This window comes from Cibotium barometz, chromosome 12 (assembly GCF_041138505.1).
Source record: "Cibotium barometz isolate CiBa-2024 chromosome 12, ASM4113850v1, whole genome shotgun sequence".
NCBI lineage: Eukaryota > Viridiplantae > Streptophyta > Polypodiopsida > Cyatheales > Cibotiaceae > Cibotium > Cibotium barometz.
This window is the reverse complement of record NC_141057.1, coordinates 53,152,094-53,173,942: the sequence shown is the minus strand read 5'-3', so window position 1 is coordinate 53,173,942 and position 21,849 is coordinate 53,152,094. Positions and strand designations below refer to the sequence as shown.

General features: G+C 44.5%; 1 protein-coding gene across 4 annotated transcripts in view; it reads right to left on the bottom strand.

The window, feature by feature from the left end:
- LOC147633576 (ATP-dependent zinc metalloprotease FTSH 8, mitochondrial-like) overlaps nucleotides 1-18,237 on the bottom strand; it is a 72,266-nt gene extending 54,029 nt beyond the window's left edge. For 2 of the 4 annotated variants that reach the window (XM_086806694.1, XM_086806690.1), the window contains exon 1: nucleotides 18,069-18,230. In XM_086806694.1, the coding sequence (XP_086662820.1) occupies nucleotides 18,069-18,110 (42 nt within the window). In that variant the 5' untranslated portion in view covers nucleotides 18,111-18,230. Of the gene's footprint in view, nucleotides 1-18,068 lie in introns of all 4 variants that reach the window. The other 2 variants (XM_086806692.1, XM_086806691.1) reach the window with 2 other exon arrangements.
- Nucleotides 18,238-21,849: the final 3,612 nt, after the last annotated feature.

The window sequence follows — 21,849 nt, the reverse complement described above, 5'->3', positions numbered from 1 at the left end:
CCCTATCACACATGTATATTGCACTAGTACACATAGTGCACTTAGTACATTAAAAGTACTAAGTGTACTATGTACTATAACTTATGGGCTTGTACACACTATAAAGGTGGGCATAATGGCTTTACCCCAACAACCTCCCACTTAAAGGCAAAGTGCCCTTAAGTAAAGGAAAAGAAAAATCAGCATGTACATGATAATATACAAGGCCATATCAAGGCTGAAACTGGCCTCATCCAATGCCCATCAAGTGTCTGCAATGAGCAAACCGCTCCGGAGGCAAACTCTTTGTCAACAGATCAGCCGGGTTGTCATCCGTATGAATCTTAACAAGCTGAATTTGCTTGTTCTCTATCACCTCTCTGATGAAGTGATACTTCACATCCACATGCTTCGTCTTTGCATGAAAGACAGGGTTCTTTGCCAACTGGATGCCACTCTGTCTGTCACAATGCAACAATGGAATATCCCCTGTATAACCCAAATCAACCACTAACCGAGATAGCCATAATGCCTCCTTGCAAGCCTCTGTGGCTGCAATATACTCGGCCTCTGTAGTAGATAAGGCAGTGCACTTCTGCATCCTGGATATCCATGACACAGCACCTCCTGTGAATGTAAACACATACGTAGACTTCCGGTTATCTGGATAACCGGCATAATCCGAATCCGTGTAACCATGCACTAATGCATCCTGTTTGCCAAAGCATATGCACATATCCTGTGTGTCCTTCAGGTATCTCATGACACCTTTCACTGCTTCCCAATGCTTCTTGCCAGGGTTGGCCATGTATCTAGAAACCACTCCCACTGCAAATGCAATGTCCGGCCTAGTAGCAACCATGGCATACATGAGACTGCCACAAGCTGAAGCATACGGAATCTTGGCCATATCAGCCCTGCCACTATCTAACTGTGGGCTGTCCATAGCACTGAGTTTCACATATGGAGGCAAAGGAGTACTAGTCTTCTTCCCCCCGTCCATATTGAACCTCTGCAAAACTTTGCCAATGTATTCCTTTTGAGACAAATACAACACATGCTGATTTCTGTCCCGAAGTATCCGCATACCCAAGATGTGATTTGCATCACCCAAATCCTTCATATCAAAGGTTTGATGCAGCCTCTTCTTCAAGGCATCCATCTCCTTACGAGATTTCCCGGCAATCAACATATCATCAACATACAAGATGAGGATCAATAGACTGCCATCCAAAGCTTTCTTGGTGTATAAGCAGTGATCTATGTCACTTCTCCTGAAATTCTGGGATTTCATGAATGTATCAAATTTATGATACCATTCCCTTGGTGCCTGTTTGAGCCCATAAAGACTCTTTTTCAGCTTGCATACAAGCTTCTCCTTTCCATTCACTGCATAACCCTCTGGCTGTTGCATATATATCTCCTCATGGAGATCACCGTGGAGAAAAGCAGTCTTCACATCCATCTGAATCAAGTCCAGATCATCATGTGCAACCAAAGCTAACACAGCTCTAAGTGTGGTCATTTTGACCACTGGAGAGAAGATCTCCTCAGAGTCCACACCATATTCCTGCTTGAAGACCTTAGCCACTAACCTGGCTTTGTATCTTGGCTTTGCATCTGGTGCAACTTTGAGCCTGTAAACCCATTTGCATGGCAAAACCTTCTCGCCTGCAGGTAAATGCACCAACTTCCATGTTCCATTTTTGTGCAGAGAATCCATCTCTGACTTCATGGCACGCTCCCAAAGAGCCTTGTCTGTCCTCTGTAAAGCCTCCTTATAACATGAGGGCTCCCCATAGTCAGTGAGCATCAAGTAGTCAACCCCTGGAACAAACCTGTCAGGGGGTCTGGAGGGTCTTGTGGACCTCCGTACCCAATGACCATCATTTGCAGGTTGCTGTCCAGCCTGCATATCACCTATTGGTGGCTCCTGTTCCATGCCATAAGGCTGAAAAATCATGCCCGGTATCTCCTCTAACTGTGGTATATCCATAGGGATATCTTCAGCCATCTCTGGCTGTCCATTTGGACCATTTTCAGCACCATTTAAGGGCTGGTTTTCCTGCTGTAATGGCTGATTTACAGCCCTTGGTTGTTGTCCATGATGTCCATCATCATCAAAGATGACTCTGCCAGGCTCCTGTTGCCTTGCAGGCTCCTTATACATGCATGTTTCATCAAAAATGACATCATTACTGTGTATAATCTTTCTATTCACGGGATCCCAAAGTCTATACCCCATTTCACCTCTGTCACCATATCCTAGGAATATGCATTTGTGAGACTTAGGATCAAGTTTGGTGCGCATTTCCCTGCGTATGTGCACGTACGCAACGCAACCAAACACTCTCAAGTGCTTGTATGACGGAGACTTCCCTGTCCATACTTCCTCTGGCACTTTCCCACCAAGCCTCGTGTTAAGTGACCTGTTTATAAGATGAACGGCTGTCATAACAGCTTCAGCCCAAAAACCATGAGGTAACGCAGCATGTGACAACATCGAACGGACCTTCTCCTGAATAGTCCTGTTCATCCTCTCTGCTGTCCCGTTTTGTGGAGGATCATAAGGAGTAGAGAGCTCCCTCTTGATGCCTTTAGCATCACAAAAGTCCTGAAACTGTTTGGACATATACTCTCCACCATTGTCGGAACGCAAAGCCTTCAATGTTTTGCCAGTTTGATTCTCAACATGAGCAACAAACTTCTGAAACACTGAGAATGTATCACTCTTCAAACGAAGAGGATATACCCACACCTTGCGTGTGGCAGCATCAATAAAGGACACAAAATATTTTGCCCCTCCCAAAGAAAGCTGAGGCATCTCACATACATCTGTATGCACAAGCTCTAACTGAGCATCTTTCTGTCCAAGAGCTTTCTTGTGGGGGCACTGTAGTTGCCTACCATATATACAATGCTCACAAAACTGAAAACTTGAAAACTTTAGAGAAGGCAAGTAACCCAAACGAGACAATTGCTCCATTCCTTTGACACTCATGTGTCCCAACCGGCTATGCCACATAGAGATTTCCGGCAGCTCGGTTGCATTTACATTAGCATGGTGACAAACACCTGCATGCATGAAGTAAAGAGTGTCCACCTTAGAGCCTCTGGCAACAACCAGTGAGCCCTTACTAATCTTCCACTTTCCACGACCAAATGTGGTAACATAATCAGCATCATCAAGCTGTCCAGTAGAAAGCAGGTTCTTCTTGATCTCAGGCACATGCCTGACATCATGGAGCATAAGCTGTGAGCCATCTGAAAACACAAGCCTCACATCACCTCTGCCAAGAATCTTGCATGCATGGTTATCACCCAAATAAACTACTCCTTCATTGCCAGCAGTATACCTGACAAACAAGTCTCTGCAACCTGTGACATGAAAGGAGGCACCTGAATCAATGATCCATGAGTGCATACCATGACCATCTCCTGTAAGAAGTGAATGGGCATCAAGTGAAGACGTGAATAGGACCTCATCCTCACTGTCACCTGCATGTGACACATTGATTTCTTCAATCTTGACTCCACTTTTGCCCTTTGGCTTTACATCTTTGGCTTCATCTTTGTCTTTGTCTTTGCCTTTTCCCTTTTCCTTTTGATCATTTTTCCATTTGTAGCATTGCTTTTTGATGTGTCCCTTCTTGCCACAATAATGGCATTCCAAATCCTTTTTGGAGCGAGACTTGCTCCTTCCCCGTTCTTGGCTTTTTCCCCTTTGCTGGGATCTCCCACATGCATTCATTGCATTGGACTTTCCAACAGAGTTGTTTTTCCTGTTCATCTCTTCTTGAAGAAGAGCACCCTCAATATCTGCATATGACAGCATAGCATTCGAATTGCTAGTGGCTGTCCTAAATGTGTCCCAACTCTCTGGCAAAGTGCATAAGAGAAAAGTGGCTTTGAACTCATCGTCCATTGCCAACTTTTGATTTATAACTTGGCTGACAATACCATTAAACTCATTTAGATGGGCTGTCATAGACGCCCCTTCCTTCATCTGAAGACCTATGAGTTTCTTCAACCAATACACTTTGCTTGAGGCACTTTGCTGGGCATACAAGTCCTACAATCTCTGCCACATTCCCCAAGCGGTCTTCTCTTCACGAATGCTGAAAAGTAAAGAGTCTGACACAGACAACATGATAGTAGATCTTGCCAGCTCATCCATATCTTCCCACTCTTCAGCAGTAAGAGAAGCGGGCTTTACACCCCTTTCTTTGTGCTGCTTCTTCTGGAGCAACACATTATAGCACTGGGTTTGCCAACTATCATAGTTATGTGAGCCTTCAAGCTTCTTGATGTGAAGCAATGAAGAGCTCTCACCTGTGGTTGCCATAGCAATATGCAACCTGTCAATGCCTGACTCCCTGCAAAATGTGCGAACACTGCACCAAAAGCACACAAAGTGCTCACAGTTGTTCTCCCAAGCTTTATCTCCCACTGCGGAAGCACAAATGCAACTTTTCTCCCACTTTATGTGATGAAATCACCAAAATCTGGTTGCTGCAGATTTAGGACAGCACCTTAAATGTGCTCTGTTCCCCTTCCAAAGTACTGTACAGCAGTACTAAGTGCTCGCCTGTGATGTACCAAACCTGTACCGGCAAGTACAGCAGCTGAAATTGAACCTTTTCCTCACTCAAATCAGTGTACAGCCATGCCAAAACTTGCACAAAGCTGTGCCAAATCTGTACCAGCAGGTACAGTAGCAATAAATGCTCTCCTGGCTGTCCAAATGAGTGAAAATCAGACTTTTACAGTCCCGTACACTGCATACAACAGTCCAGAACAGAAATTGGGCAAAAGCCCCTTGACTGCAAGCTGATTTCTGAGGATTCAAGGCATAAAAGTCTTGCCTGCTGCTTCGCCGAGCTCAACAAGCATAAAATCTTGAAAAGCCCCTTGATTTAAGATCAATTTCTGATCATACATGGTACATTGACGCACATGAAGGCATCCAGAGTCTTCGCGATGCTTCCCCCTGGCCACATATACATCCAGTACATAAAAGCCCCTTGATTTACAGGCACATTGAGTGCTTGACAGGCATCAACACATTGCCCAAAGCATCAATTGCGAGTGCCTGCATGCAAATCAACTTAATCAGCACAAAAGCCCCTTGATTTGCACTGCAATTTGGTGCAATTTTGCCCAAATGTGCGATTTCTCACATCATACAGCATGTATGAATGCCCAATTGCACAAATACATCAAAAACCCCAAATTTCGACATCCAATTTCCTGCAAATTGATCCTGATTGTGACCAATGTCACCCAATTTTGCCAATTTTGCTCAAAATTGAGCAATTCGGCACCTGTACCTGCTCAATTGATTGAATTGATAAGAAATTCCCAAAATTGAAGGCAAATACCTCTTAATTTTTGAATTTCTCTGAGATTTGCAGGCTGAATTCTTTGTGTTGATGCTGTTGCAAAAAATCTGATGCTGTTGCAAAAGGGGGGTGATGAATTTGGTGCTCCTCTACGCCCAGCCTCTCGGCTGCATCCAGTACTGCAGGGCAGCGTGTAGGCGTACAAGGCTTCTCCCAGCCCTAATGATGATTGCAAAAGCCTTGTCCAGCTTATCAGAAAACAGGGTCTAGCGAGGAAACGGCGAAGTAAGCAACCCCGACCATGGCAGCAAAAGTGTACGTTCGCACCATCCTTGGAGATGCAGGCTCGCGCAGTGGGAAACGGCGAAGTAAGCAACCCCGACCATGGCAGCAAAAGTGTACGTTCGCACGGCTGTTGACGCTGCCCAACCGAGTCGGGAAGAAGATCCCACGGGGACAGTTGAAATCGCCCAGCGATAACACGCCTGCGCTTCGACGGCTCGCTTGTAGGCGTGGTTTTACGCCTTCGCCTAGTAGTTCGCTACGAGCTCGCTTCACGGGGACACGTGTTCGTTCGTTGACGCCGCCTCCGACCGGTAGCTCTACGCCGTCTAACGCCCAGCGCTGACACCCCTGCGTTACACGTTGACTCTTCGCCTTCTTCTCCACCTGCGCCTGGGAGATCTGAGGGCAGCTATGGTACCCGCACTGGTACCTCTGGCTCGGGCTATGGCACCACTTCTACAACTGGTTCGGGCTATGGCACAGCTGCTGCTGCCCCTGGCTCATCCTATGGCAGCACTAGTGCTAGTGCGTCAAGCTACAGTACCCCCAATCTCCCCAAAACCCTTGCCACAACCGGCACGGTACCAACCTATGGCAGTACCCAATCAGCACCCAGCTATGGAAGTACTACAAGCTCTGATACCAGTTGAATGAGAGAGAGAATTAGGGTTAGGTTTTTCATGTGGGAGACATACACACAGAGAAGCAAGGGAGAGAGAGAGAGAGAGAGTTGTGGGGATAAGTCAACTCAATAGCATTGAGTGTGTGACTCCCCTATCACACATATATATTGCACTAGTACACATAGTGCACTTAGTACATTAAAAGTACTAAGTGTACTATGTACTATAACTTATGGGCTTGTACACACTATAAGGGTGGGCATAATGCCTTTACCCCAACATCATCTCCTGTCTATATAGAGTATCCACCAGGGCCTTTGTTGTGGGTGTGCCCGCCCATTTTAGGTGTTCCCCCATTTTTCCTCACTTTCCATAGTTTTTTCCCATTTTTTCTAGCTGTGGAAGGGCTATCGGCTGTATCTTCTGCTAGCCGACTAATCTGATGCTGCCCAACCTGTTCTGCAGTGCTGGCCGACTGAGCTTATGTGTGTTTATTGCTGGTCGTGAGCATCTATTGCTGCTGTCGGCCTGTTTTGGGCTGGCCAACCCGCAGCCTGGGGCCATATAAATTGGCCTTGGCCCCCCACACTCGTCTTGTATCATTTCCGGGATTTTCCAATGTATATAGCGAGTTCATACAGCATCTCTCTCCCTCTCCCATCTCCGTTTTGCTCTCTACAGCTGTTGTCTTCATTTCCGCTGTGCATTCTCGCATGGTATCAGAGCCCCAAGTGGCTTGAAGCTGGAGACAGTGGGACCTTGAGGGTTTGCTAATTTGTGGTGCTGATTGGAGATTGATTGGGCTGTTTGGGACTTGGAGATCAAGTAGAAGGCATCCATCACCATTGGACAGCCACCTTGCATAATATTTGCAGCCTCTTCTTCATTTTTTTTTCCCACCCACACTCCCTTCACAAGCCCTTGTGAACCCTTGAGATGGCAGACTTGCTTGAGATGGCTAAGAAGCACGTGAAGATCCCTACTCTCCCCACGTTCCCGGTGGATCAACAGTTGGACGGGAATAGCTACGGCATATGGAAGGTAATGATGGAGTCTATCTTGGAGTCTTATGACTCGGCTGATTTCATTGTGGTTGGTGTTCCACGGCCGGAGTTGGAGGACAGGGAGTTGTTACCCTCTACTCGGAAAGAGCGGGAGGCTCAGGCACAGTTGTGGGATCGTGTCAATGCCCGTGTTCGTTCTTTCATCTTCCTTAATTGCACACAATAGGTGATTAATCATATAAAGCATATTACGCTGGCCAGAGGGATTTGGCAGCATTTGGCTTCTCTGTATAACAGGGTATCACCCATGAGGCGGATCTCCTTGGAAGTGCAGATGCGGGTGATGAATCCTGCATAGTCTTCGACGATGCGGAAGCACATCAACAAGTTGCAGGCTCTTTGGCAGGAGGTTCTTCAGGCTAGGAAAGAGATATCTTCAAAGAACATGGCCATCACGTTGTTGTCTCATTTTCCTTCTCAGTACTCAACATTTTACTCCTTATTGATTACCAATGGCAGGCTCAGCACCATCACATGGGAGGAGCTTGTGCCTATGGTCTTGGAACAGGAAGAGTGTTTTACGAACCCTCCATAGGGCAGAGGTTCTGAGGCCTTGACTGGCCAGCGATCGAAAGGCCATAACAACAACAACAATAAGGGCAAAGGGAAGTCTTCATCAGAGATGTCTTTTGAGAAGAAGCCCAATTTAGACCGTGAGAAACTGAAAGCCGAGCGGACCTGTAACAATTGTGGCGATAAAGGCCACTATTGGAGAAAATGTCCTACGCGGAATACCAGGAAGAGTGCTGATTCTTCAGCTTCAGCTGCAAAAACTCCTACCTTTGTGCACTTGCAGATTTTGGACCCAGATGCTTCATCTTCTTCAAGCGAGGAGGCAGTTGGCTTCACTGCCAAGGATACTCGGGAGTGGATTCTTGATAGTGATTCTTCCAGGCACATGACTCCTTTCCGTGAGTTCTTACAGGATCTTCAACAACAGTCAGGTTGCATTTTCATTGGCGACAATCCCACTATACCGATTCATAGTGAGGGGAGGATGGAGATTATTCCCGATGGCAAAGGGGGGAAGTATTCCTCTCGTGTTCTTTACGTTTTCGCACTTGGTTTTCATCTATTGTCGGTCCATGAGGTTTGCAAGACTGGCTTCCGGGTGGAGTTTGAGTAGCATTTTGTTGCTCTAAGGGATAGAGAAACAGGCCAGGTTGTATGGGAAGGTGGAGTGGAGAACGGTATCTACAAACTCTTAGCACTCTCCTCTTTGACAGGCACTGAGATTAGTGACTTGTGGCACTTCCGTTATGGCCACTTGAATGTGGGTGCACTGCGGCGGGCTTTCCGGGACCAGATGGTGGATGGCTTGCCAGATGTTGGCAACAGGCAAGGACGCTGTAGTTCTTGCATCCGTGGTAAGCAACACTGGGGGGGCGGGCTTCAAAACCTTTGGAGTTGGTACACACTGATTTGTGTGGACCTATGTAGACCCCATCCTTGGGAGGTTCTTTGTACTTTATGCTGCTTGTTTATGATTGTAGCAGATTCACATGGGTATATTTCCTTTCCTAGAAGGACCAAGCTTTTGCTCAGTTCAAGGAGTGGCATGTGATGGTGGAGAAAGAGTCTCGATTGCAAATAAAGACTCTTTGGGCTGACAAAGGAGGAGAGTTCTCTTCTAATGCATTTGTGCAGTTTTGTGTGGAACATGGCATCAAGCGGGAGCTGGCCAATATAGGTTCGCCTTGACAGAATGGAGTGGTTGAGCGTAAGAACCGGACTATGGTGGAGATGGCGAGGACGATGTTGGAGCATCATGATCTTCCTCGTCCACTTTAGGGAGAGGCTATGGCTACGACTGTCCATATCCTCAACCGATCTCCGACGACTTCAGTATCAAAGATGACTCCATTTGAGGCTTATTTTGGCAGGAAACCAGATGTCTCCCATTTCTGTGTTTGGGAGCGATGCCTATGTTCACATTCCAAAGAAGCAAAGGGGGAAGCTTGACTCAAAGTCCCAAAAGCTTGTATTTGTGGGATATAACTCTCTTTCCAAAGGATACACGTATGACCCGAAGCAGAACGAGGTTGTTGTAAGCACAAATGTCTTTTTTGATGAGCATGTTCCAGCTTCCACTGTTGATGAGCCGCCACTTCTTGGAGACCCAGATGAGTCTGATGATGATTCCCAGTCCATTGTTCCAGCTGGACAGCCTCAGTCAGTTATAGAGGTTAAGCCCGCGGCTGGAGATGAGCCCCCGCAACAGCAGGAGGCTCCGTGTTTTGTTCGAGTACCCGGGTGGTTATTAGACACCCTTCGGGAGTCCGATGTCATGGAGCTCCCCTCCGAGTGGACCATAGATGACGGACCTCGAAGATCGCATAGAGTTCGTGACCCTTAATGGTGACTTGTAGGAGGAGGTGTACGTTGAGCAACCTCTAGGCTTTGAGGTTCTAGGATCAAAGGGGATGGTTTACAGGTTGCAGAAGGCCTTGTATGGTCTTAAGCAGGATCCCAGGGCTTGGAATCAGAAGATTGGTTCCTTCTTTCTACGAACTAGATTTCAGAGATCAGTTGCCGATCCTAACTTGTATCTTTTTCAATAACGCGGCTTGGTCACATTGATTATCCTTTATGTGGATGATCTCATTCTCACTGGCGGTCATGTGGAGCACATAGCAGCGATGAAGGCTGCCTTGTCAAAGGAGTTTGAGATGACCGACTTAGGCTTACTCCACTTCTTCTTGGGATTGGAGATTCGGCAGACCCACAGGGGGTTCTTTGTCTCTCAACAGCGGTATGTTCATGAGTTGCTTGAGGCCTTTGGGATGGAGAACTACAAGTCTATCACATCACCGATGGACCCACAGTGAATGATCCTTGCGAGCTGGTTGATGCCTTTCTGTATCGGAAGCTTGTTGGTTCATTGATTTGGTTGCTGAACACCAGATTGAACTTGAGCTTTCCCATGGGACTATTGAGCTCGTTCATGCAGACGCCTTTCAAGACTAATTGGGACGCAGCATTGCGGATCTTGCGGTATCTGCAAGGTACGAAAGATCTTGGACTCTTCTACCACACTGGAGGGGAAACAAAGGACCGAGTCCGTCTTGCTTGTTTATTGTTCGACGGAGGACAATGCGGCGGACCTCTTCACGAAGTCTCTACCTCACGCTATGCTCCAGCAACACTCCAACTCACTAGGGTTGGTTCCACATCCAAGAGCTGAGAGGGGGTGTTAGCAGTCATCTCCTATTTGTATAGCATACACCAAGGCCTATGTTGTGGGTGTGCCCGCCATTTTAGGTGTTCCCCCATTTTTCCTCACTTTCCATAGTTTTTTCCCATTTTCTCTGGCTCTGGGAGGGCTGTCGACTGTATCTTCTGCTAGTTGACTGATCTGGTGGTACCCAACCTGTTCTGCAGTGCTGGCCCACTGGGCTTATGCTGGCCAACTGTGTTTATTGCTGGTCGTGAGCATCTATTGCTGCTGTCAGCCTGTTTTGGGCTGGCCGACCAGCAGCCTAGGGCCATATAAATTGGCCCTAGCCCCCCACACTTGTCTCGTATCATTTCCGGGATTTTCCAGTGTATATAGCAAGTTTAAACTTTATACAGCTTCTCTCTCCCTCTCTCATCTACGTTTTGCTCTCTACAGCAGCTGTCTTCCTTTCCGCTATGCATTCTGACAACAACCGCCTCAGTTCTAGCTTGAACAGCCGGGATTCCCTCTCTTCGCATATGCATCACCTCTCTGGAAGCTGTTCCTCATGTCATCTCTCTTCCATGCCTTCGGGGAGACTCCATTTTGCAAAGAGTGGAGAATTATGGCCTCCCTGGACAGTGTTTCATTTGCGTCAGATGATGTCCTTAGCAAGGCAGAGGGGGGGCATTGAGCCCTCAGAATTCAAAGCCCCAGCCCTGAAGGATCCTGGAGTAGGAAAGTGACAGGCTGCCGGTCCGAGGCAGAACCGCTGCCACGCCTCTAGGGCGGAGCGGAGCCGATGGCAGGCCCGCCAGCCCAATGGACCCCCGGAGGATACAGTTATGTCAGAGAACCGTTTTGAGCATTTATTATCACATCACCACGCGGACGATGATGGGCCCCCCTCTCACGTCTCTATTGACTCAAGAGCTATGGCGGGTGTGTACGCAAGAGAGCCATGGCTAGAGAAAGAAAGAAAGAAAGAAAGAAAGAAAGTTGTATTAACATCTACTAGAGGCCGAACTCGACCTATGAGACAAATCAATGTACAACTGTCAATGTCTTCTGGATGTCCAAAAAAAAAAAAAGAGGACAATGAACATGAAATAAACCATGAAAGTGCTGAGCTAGTGGGAGGGTGTGATGGATGGAGCACTACTGCTAGAGGCTCAGTATGCAACCTATATGCGTAGGGTATACAAGAATGCAATGCAGATCTGTCTAGCTCCAACCAATACCATGATGGGGGTGTAATATGTGATACATAGGCGATGGCGAGGCAAAAATACCTCGGAGCATGATCTCCAGGTGATGTACTATAAAACTTATGGGCTTGTACACACTATAAGGGTGGGCATAATGCCTTTACCACAACAACCTCCCACTTAAAGGCAATGTGCCCTTAAGTGAAGGAAAAGAAAAATCAGCATGTACATGATAATATACAAGGCCATATCAAGGCTGAAACCGGCCTCATCCAATTCCCAACAAGTGTCTGCAATGAGCAAACCGCTCTGGAGGCAAACTCTTTGTCAACAGATCAGCCGGGTTGTCATCCGTATGAATCTTGACAAGCTGAATCACCTTGTTCTCTATCACCTCTCTAATGAAGTGATACTTCACATCCACATGCTTCGTCTTTGCATGAAAGACAGGATTCTTTGCCAACTAGATGGCACTCTGACTATCACAATGCAACAATGGAATATCCCCTGTATAACCCAAATCAACCACTAACCGAGATAGCCATAATGCCTCCTTGCAAGCCTCTGAGGCTGCAATATACTCGGCCTCTGTAGTAGATAAGGCAGTGCACTTCTGCATCCTGGATATCCATGACACAGCACCTCCTGTGAATGTAAACACATAACCGGTAGTAGACTTCCGGTTATCTGGATGACCGGCATAATCCGAATCCGTGTAACCATGCAGTAATGCATCCTGTTTGCCAAAGCATATGCACATATCCTGTGTGCCCTTCAGGTATCTCATGACACCTTTCACTACTTCCCAATGCTTCTTGCCAGGGTTGGCCATGTATCTAGTAACCACTCCCACTGCAAATGCAATGTCCGGCCTGGTAGCAACAATGGCATACATGAGACTGCCACAAGCTGAACCATACGGAATCTTGGCCATATCAGCCCTGTCACTATCCGACTGTGGGCTGTCCATAGCACTGAGTTTCACATATGGAGGCAAAGGAGTACTAGTCTTCTTCCCCCCCTCCATATTGAACCTCTGCAAAACTTTGCCAATGTATTCCTTCTGAGACAAATACAACACATGCTGATTTCTATCCCGAAGTATCCGCATACCCAAAATGTGATTTGCATCACCCAAATCCTTCATATCAAAGGTCTGATGCAGCCTCTTCTTCAAGGCATCCATCTCTTTACGAGATTTCCCGGCAATCAACATACAAGATGAGGATCAATAGACTGCCATCCAAAGCTTTCTTGGTGTATAAGCAGTGATCTATGTCACTCCTCCTGAAATCCTGGGATTTCATGAATGTATCAAATTTATGATACCATTCCCTTGGTGCCTGTTTGAGCCCATAAAGACTCTTTTTCAGCTTGCATACAAGCTTCTCCTTTCCATTCACTGCATAACCCTCTGGCTGTTGCATATATATCTCCTCATGGAGATCACCGTGAAGAAAAGCAGTCTTCACATCCATCTGAATCAAATCCAGATCATCATGAGCAACCAAAGCTAATACAGCTCTAAGTGTGGTCATTTTGACGACTGGAGAGAAGATCTCATCAAAGTCCACACCATATTCCTGCTTGAAGCCCTTAGCCACTAACCTGGCTTTGTATCTTGGCTATGCATCAGGTGCAACTTTGAGCCTGTAAACCCACTTGCATGGCAAAACCTTCTTGCCTGTAGGCAAATGCACCAACTTCCATGTTCCATTTTTGTGCAGAGAATCCATCTCTGACTTCATAGCACGCTCCCAAAGAGCCTTGTCTGCCCTCTGTAAAGCCTCCTTATAACAAGAGGGCTCCCCACAATCAGTGAGCATCAAGTAGTCAACCCCTGGAACAAACCTGTCAGGGGGTCTGGAGGGTCTTGTGGACCTCCGTACCCAATGACCATCATTTGCAGGTTGCTGTCCAGCCTGCATATCACCTATTGGTGGCTCCTGTTCCATGCCATAAGGTTGAAAGATCATGCCCGGTATCTCCTCTTACTGTGGGATATCCATAGGGATATCTTCTGCCATCTCTGGCTGTCCATTTGGACCATTTTCAGCACCATTTAAGGGCTGGTTTTGTTGCTGTAATGGCTGATTTACAACCCTTGGTTGTTGTCCACGATGTCCATCATCATCAAAGATGACTATGCCAGGCTCCTGTTGCCTTGCAGGCTCCTTATACATGCATGTTTCATCAAAAATGACATCATTGCTGCGTATAATCTTTTTATTCACTGGATCCCAAAGTCTATACCCCATTTCACCTCTGTCACCATATCCTAGGAATATGCATTTGTGAGACTTAGGATCAAGTTTGGTGCGTATTTCCCTGCGTATGTGCACGTACGCAACGCAACCAAACACTCTCAAGTGCTTGTAGGACGGAGGCTTCCCTGTCCATACTTCCTTTGGCACTTTCCCACCAAGCCTCGTGTTAGGTGACCTGTTTATAAGATGAACGGCTGTCATAACAGCTTCAGCCCAAAAACCATGAGGTAACGCAGCATGTGACAACATACAACGGACCTTCCCCTGAATGGTCCTGTTCATCCTCTCTGCTGTCCCGTTTTGTGGAGGATCATAAGGAGCAGAGAGCTCCCTCTTGATGCCTTTAGCATCACAAAAGTCCTGAAACTGTTTGGACATATACTCTCCACCATTGTCGGAACGCAAAGCCTTCAGTGTTTTGCCAGTTTGATTCTCAACATGAGCAACAAACTTCTCAGACACTGAGAATGTATCACTCTTCAAACGAAGAGGATAAACCCACACCTTGCGTGTGGTATCATCAATAAAAGACACAAAATATTTTGCCCCTCCCAAAGAAACCTGAGGCATCTCACATACATCTGTATGCACAAGCTCTAACTGAGCATCTTTCTGTCCAAGAGCTTTCTTGTGGGGACACTGGAGTTGCCTCCCATATATACAATGCTCACAAAACTGAAAACTTGAGAACTTTAGAGAAGGCAAGTAACCAAAACAAGACAATTGCTCCATTCCTTTGACACTCATGTGTCCCAACCGGCTATGCCACATAGAGATTTCCGGCAGCTCGGTTGCATTTACATTAGCATGGTGACAAACACCAGCATGCATGAAGTAAAGAGTGTCCACCTTAGAGCCTCTGGCAACAACCTGTGAGCCCTTACTAATCTTCCACTTTCCACTAGCAAATGTGGTAACATAACCAGCATCATCAAGCTGTCCAGTAGAAAACAGGTTCTTCTTGATCTCAGGCACATGCCTGACATCATGGAGCATAAGCTGTGAGCCATCTGAAAACACAAGCCTCACATCACCTCTGCTAAGAATCTGGCATGCATGATTGTCACCCAAATAAACTACTCCTTCATTGCCAGCAGTATACCTGACAAACAAGTCTCTGCAACCTGTGACATGAAAGGAGGCACCTGAAGCAATGATCCATGAGTGCATACCATGACCATCTCCTGTAAGAAGTGAATGGGCATCAAGTGAAGACGTGAATAGGACCTCATCCTCACTGTCACCTGCATGTGACACATTGATTTCTTCAATCTTGACTCCACTTTTGCCCTTTGGCTTTACATCTTTGGCTTCGTCTTTGTCTTTGTCTTTGCCTTTTCCCTTTTCCTTTTGATCATTTTTCCATTTGTAGCATTGCTTTTTGATGTGTCCCTTCTTGCCACAATAATGGCATTCCAAATCCTTTTTGGAGCGAGACTTGCTCCTTCCCCGTTCTTGGCTTTTTCCCCTTTGCTGGGATCTCCCACATGCATTCATTGCATTGGACTTTCCAACAGAGTTGTTTTTCCTGTTCATCTCTTCTTGAAGAAGAGCACCCTCAACATCTGCATATGACAGCATAGCATTCGAATTGCTAGTGGCTGTCCTGAATGTGTCCCAACTCTCTGGCAAAGTGCATAAGAGAAAAGTGGCTTTGAACTCATCGTCCATTGCCAACTTTTGATTGATGACCTGGCTGACAACACCATTAAACTCATTTAGATGGGCTGTCATAGACGTCCCTTCCTTCATTTGAAGACCTATGAGTTTCTTCAACCAATACACTTTGCTTGAGGCACTTTGCTGGGCATACAAGTCTTGCAATCTTTGCCACATTCCCCAAGCTGTCTTCTCTTCACGTATGCTGAAAAGTAAAGAGTCTGACACAGACAACATGATGGTGGATCTTGCCAGCTCATCCATATCTTCCCATTCTTCAGCAATAAGAGAAGCGGGCATTACACCTCTTCTTTGATGGGCTTGTGCTGCTTCTTCTGGAGCAACACATTATAGCACTGGGTTTGCCAAATGTCATAATTATGTGAGCCTTCAAGCTTTTTGATGTGAAGCAATGAAGAGCTCTCACCTGTGGTTGCCATAGCAATATGCAACCTTTGACACAGTCAATGCCTGACTCCCTGCAAGATGTGCAAACACTGCACTAAAGCACACAAAGTGTTCGACGGAGGACAATGCAGCGGACCTCTTCACGAAGTCTCTACCTTAGGCTATGCTCCGGCGGCACTCTAGCTCACTAGGGTTGGTTCCACATCCAGGAGCTAAGAGGGGGTGTTAGCAGTCATCTCCTGTTTGTACACTATGTCAGGGCCTCTGTTGTGGGTGTGCTCGCCCGTATTTGGTGTCTTCCCATTTTTCCTCACTCTCCATATTTTTTTGGAGCTATGTATGGGCTGTGGGGAAAAAGTATGTGCACATAAATGACATTGCGGAATCTCCAAATGGCAAGAAGAAGCTTAGAAAGAAGTTCAATATGCTCATTGATGGCGAGAAGGTAGTCCAAGGAAGTTGCCCATGACATAATCGAAAGAGAAGTAAAATGGTTAGAAAGGATGTTGGATTGATATGCTACCTAATTGCACATTGAGGGTGGGGTGTATGCAGAGATGTGTGCAGCCATGGTTTAGTCGCAGGTGGGAACCATGGCGCAAGATGCCCTGTAGGCAGAGTTTCATATGGGTGTGCAAAGCTGAGAGAGAAGCAAAGGGTATGAGCCGCCTATGGTCTAATGCAAGAAAGCATGTGTGTGCTTGGCTATAGTTGTAGGGGGACTAGCATACTAGGGTTTGGTCTTTTTCATGTAAGCAAGAAGCACACGCATGTGATACAGGCTGTCAGAATCCAGAAGCAGCCGAGGAACAGTAACAGCCAGCCAGTAGACACGAGGTACGAACAGTACACTCTATGGACTGCACATGGCAGCCATACAGGTGTATAACATGAATACAACTCTCTCTCTCTCTCTCTCTCTCTCTCTCTCTCTCTCTCTCCCCCCACACACACATGCGCACGCGTACATGTGACAAAGAGAAGAAAGAACATCAGCGGCAGGACAAAATGACCGATGAGACCAAATAAATAAATGAAAACCATGGAGGTCTTATGCCAAATCTGTGATCTCAAGAAAGAAACATCAAATCAAACTCTAAGTCGTAGTGTTCGTCTACTATGCTAGTAGAACATGAACATTTATATCTATAAAAAATTGGGGGCCGCCACATGTCAGTGAGGTTATGTTGACAACAGGCACCACTTGAGAAGCAGTAGGTTTCAAGTTGCGGAGATTTTGAATAAAAGCTTTTCTATCAGCCCATTTGCCCTCTTTACATGCTGCTCAAAATTTAATGAGTTCGCCACCTTTTTGCTTCAATTGTGCTGGGGTGCAGGTACCCTTCAGCTTCCTTGACTGCTTAAGGATATCACCAGAAGAATGGTGGAATTATGGGCTTGGTTTGAAGGAGGGATTGATTAATGCAACTCGAGCAATGCAATGGAAAGGGTTGACAATAATAAAGAAGGAAGTAATTGGCAACACAAAGTCCTTGCCTATGCTACCAAAGCCAACAAGGTGCAGATATAGAGGGCCACTGACTCCCTCCACCATTCTCCTGGTAACCCTCCAACTACTGCTCCTGGTCCTTTACCTCTTCCTTGACCTTGGCAATGATTTCCTCTGTACGTTTGTTGGGCATTGGGAGTTGGGCTTGGCTTGTTTGCCAAGGTGGCAAAGCGATCTTCTAGCGGATGGCAACACAATCTGGCCCATCTGTTTTCAATTCATTGGAACAAGTGGCAGGAGGTTTCCTCAGCGTTTGCCAACACACCCGCAAAGTTGAGGGGGAGAGGGAGAGAATGAAGCCTACATATGCACATATATCCATACCTACGTACGGATGGATGTGCATATGTTTGTATGTATGTATCTATTTATGTAATCATGATGGGTGCATCTAAGTATACGTTGATGTATGGATGTAGCTAAGTATACGTTGATGTGCATATGTTTGTATGTATGTATCTATTTATGTAATCATGGTGCATCTAAGTATACGTTGATGTATGTGTCTGTACGTACATATGGACGTGTATATAACAGAGATATTGAAAGGCTGAAAACCGACTTACAAAGGCGAGCTGGAAAGGACGCGCTAGCCTCCGCTTTGACATGGCGATGTATGTGTCCACGATCAAGCTTCGAGCAACAACGTTAACATTGTCGTTCACAATGTGCTCGCCGTGCCGGAGAAGATTTCTTCTTAATTCACGTGCAGCATAAGGTTTCTTTCTTAATTCATACTTTGTTCCGGTGTCCGGGCTCCCTCTAAAGCAGTGGGGTCATTTCACACTTTCAAGTGTCATGTTCCTTTTTTATTTTAATTGAATGTCTTCAAGAGAGCAAGGGGGCCACGAAGAGATTCTTTAATGCACTTTTCTAACCAATCAAAAGATGACAATTTGGCTTTTGTGCCTATTTAGTAACTTTCATGATGCTTCAAAATTAGACCCCTACAATAGTAGACACCATGTGAGGAGGAGATTCTCGCCTGTCATAGCACTCCAAATGGTGCATGAGCACAGAGATGCAACACCACATCTAGGTTGATTTCCAAAGTCGCCCAAGGAAGGGTAGCGACTCCAAGAGCCCCACCCAGCCCAACCACACCCGATGCACACGTCGTGAAATCAGAGTGGAGATCAAGGTAGCAACACACACATAGATGTAGCAAGCAAGAAGAGATAGATGTAAGCACAACACAAAGTAGATTGATAAGAATGAGTGAAGTACAAGTGAAGTGACATGATAGAGTCACTTACACACACTCATAAGAGTGCATACATACACTAGGCCCATTATTAGCCTACATCCACACATGACTACCATATATAAATGGCTACAAATCCCCCCTTAGTGATGATGTGAACATGTACATGGTTCACGTACCCAATCAATCCCCAAATGGTAATAAGCCCAAAGCTTTGCGAAAAGCTTCATAAGAGAGCCTTCATGAACATATATGCCACATTGTCATGTGTAGAGACATAACCCAGGCTAATCTCTCCTACAATGAGCCTCTTCCTGACATAATGATAATGCACCTTAATGTGCTTTATGCGAGCATGAAACACTTAGTTCCTCACAACAATGGACTAATGCACTTTGGCTATTTGTTAAAGATAGAGATGCGAGACTACTGTCCAATGCCAAGATTTGCAAAAAATCGTCTAAGCCATACACACTCTATAGTTGCTGTAAAAGCTACCCTGTACTCAGCTTTGTAGCTCGCAGTGGACACTGTCTACTTCTTGTTAAGCCACATGTGATATACATAAATCACTAAGATGAAAGCAAAAGCCATGACACTCACGTGTTATATTATCTAGTCCAATCAAAATCACTCAAACCATGTAATTAGACTGGATAATATAACACTCGCCTGTTATATTATCCAGCCCAATCAGAATCACTCAAATCATGCAATTGAATATCACCCAGCATAGAATAGGCCAAGGGATCAATGCCTTGTAAATATCTAAATACGTGCTTTGCAACCTGTTGCCAATGCTTATTTTCGAGACTGTGCATAAACCTGCTAAGAGACCCCAAGCTGAATGTTTGGCCTCGTATTACACAAATAAATGAGGCACCCAACAACGTGCTCTGCTGATAAACTAATACATTAAATGGTTCACCTACATCCTAGAGATTAAGCTTAGCACCTATCTCTATCAATGTAGCAACAGGCTTATAGTCTTGTTTTATGAGAATCAGTCTTGTGTTATTGGGAGTTATATTTCTTATTTTATATCGGGGACGCTTGTATGTGTGTCATGCTACCAGTGTGGTGGGTACGTGTGATTTAATATTATGATTGCCTATTTCTTATGACAACGTTGGGATTGTTTGATATGATTTCATTTGATTGTTTAACTAATGTAGATTATGTTTATAAGTATAGGTACTAAGATCTACGAGAATATCAATTAAGGTGTTACATTATACGAGGATACCGATTGAGGTGTCATACACGAATGGTGGATTGATCGATGGTGTGAAGACAAACATCATGTCTTAATCGTGATATTTTTGTATTAGCATTTAATTGATCATTTGTAGCCTATCATGTGCTAGAGTCTATGTGAGTGTGTGCACAAGTAGTTGAGTATGTATAGACCCATTTGTATTTATTATTGGGCAAAGGTTTTATGTAAACCTTATGAACAAGGTTATTTATATGTAAAGCAAAAGCTCAAAAGTAGAATTAGCATGATATTTTTGTATTAGCATTTATTGATCATTTGTAGCCTATCATGTGCTAGAGTCTATGTGAGTGTAGTTGAGTATGTATAGACCCATTTGTATTTATTATTGGGCAAAGGTTTTATGTAAACCTTATGAACAAGGTTATTTATATGTAAAGCAAAAGCTCAAAAGTAGAATAGGTGCTATTTATGGTTCCAAGGACTGAACATTTGAATATGACATAAATACCATACATGGGAGAAGGAACCACACACGTCGAGGGGGAGATTGCACCCAATACTTTTGTTCTTGTGTTGTTGAGTATTTCCTTATGTTACGCTATGGTGTGTTGATTTAAGGTGTGGAATTCTTGTATTTTTGAATTGCAAGCTCACGTAATTACTTGGAGATAAGGTCTTGTTTCAGTGATATCAGAGCTTTGGCAAGTACAAAAGAAAAAGAGATCATGACTTGGAGAAATCAAATCAAATGTTTTAAGAATTAATTACAAACGCAAGAGAGCAAAATTAAAAGAGCTAGCTTCCTATTAAGCTCCCCATTGAGACCAAACTCATTATTAATACTTGATCGTAAAGACTAAAAGTTCATAATTGCCAAAAATCTTTTGGTTGAAGCACTATGACTTGAACATCTCCCTATGACCCTTATCCACACTTAAGAACTTCTACGACTTATGTTAGAGTGTACTCGACTAGCTTGTTTATCAAAACGAAATGCGAATTTATTTCAGCACTTGCGGGCGAATCTTAAACAATAAACCAAAGGATGAATGGTAAAAAATCTAGATGAGATGATAAAGAGTGCTTCTTCATGATACCTATTGGCAACACCAGAGTTTTCACTCTAACATTCATTTTTGTTAAATCATGGAGCATCAGGATATCATTCAGGGGTACATCATGATTGATGATCCAACAATGATGTGATTGATGAAGAATTTCTTACTCATTTTTAAATCTAAGATACCATCAACAAAAGTATTAGTATCAGATCATACTCTTATTGTTAGAAGACTATAAAATTTACTATTATTAACATTAAAATTAATTTCAATTTTATTTTGTAGCAAGCAACTCATCAATATAAGGTAAGACTCTCCTACTTCAATATGAATAATTAGTTTAGATTTTATTGTACGATGTCAAGTTTTATTTGAATAGTTGTTTTTCAAATACATTACACAACTTTAAAATCAAATCTAGATGTTATTTTTCTCTCTTTTATAAATTTTTTATTTTAACAAAAGTTTATACATTATATTTATAGAAAGTATATATATTCATGCTTAATAAATATGTTTTTGGAGTATCAAATTATTTTTCAATGACGTTGACAACAAAATGAGATATGTATTTTCTAACACTCTTCTCAATATACGTTCTTTCTCAAGTTTCAGCTATGAAAGATTTATCACAAAAAATGTGTCATTACATGTTATAGATATCATCAAGAAGCAATAAGAATCAAACAAGAAAATAGACACATATGACCCTACTAATAATAAAGAATGTAAAAAATGTGTCATTCCATGTTATAGATATTATCAAGAAGGACATTATGCTAGAGGTTGTTCAACAAAAAAGGAGTCCAAGTTCTTTCCTCCATGCACAACCGCCGATGGAAAACATCTCAAGCAAGAGGGTA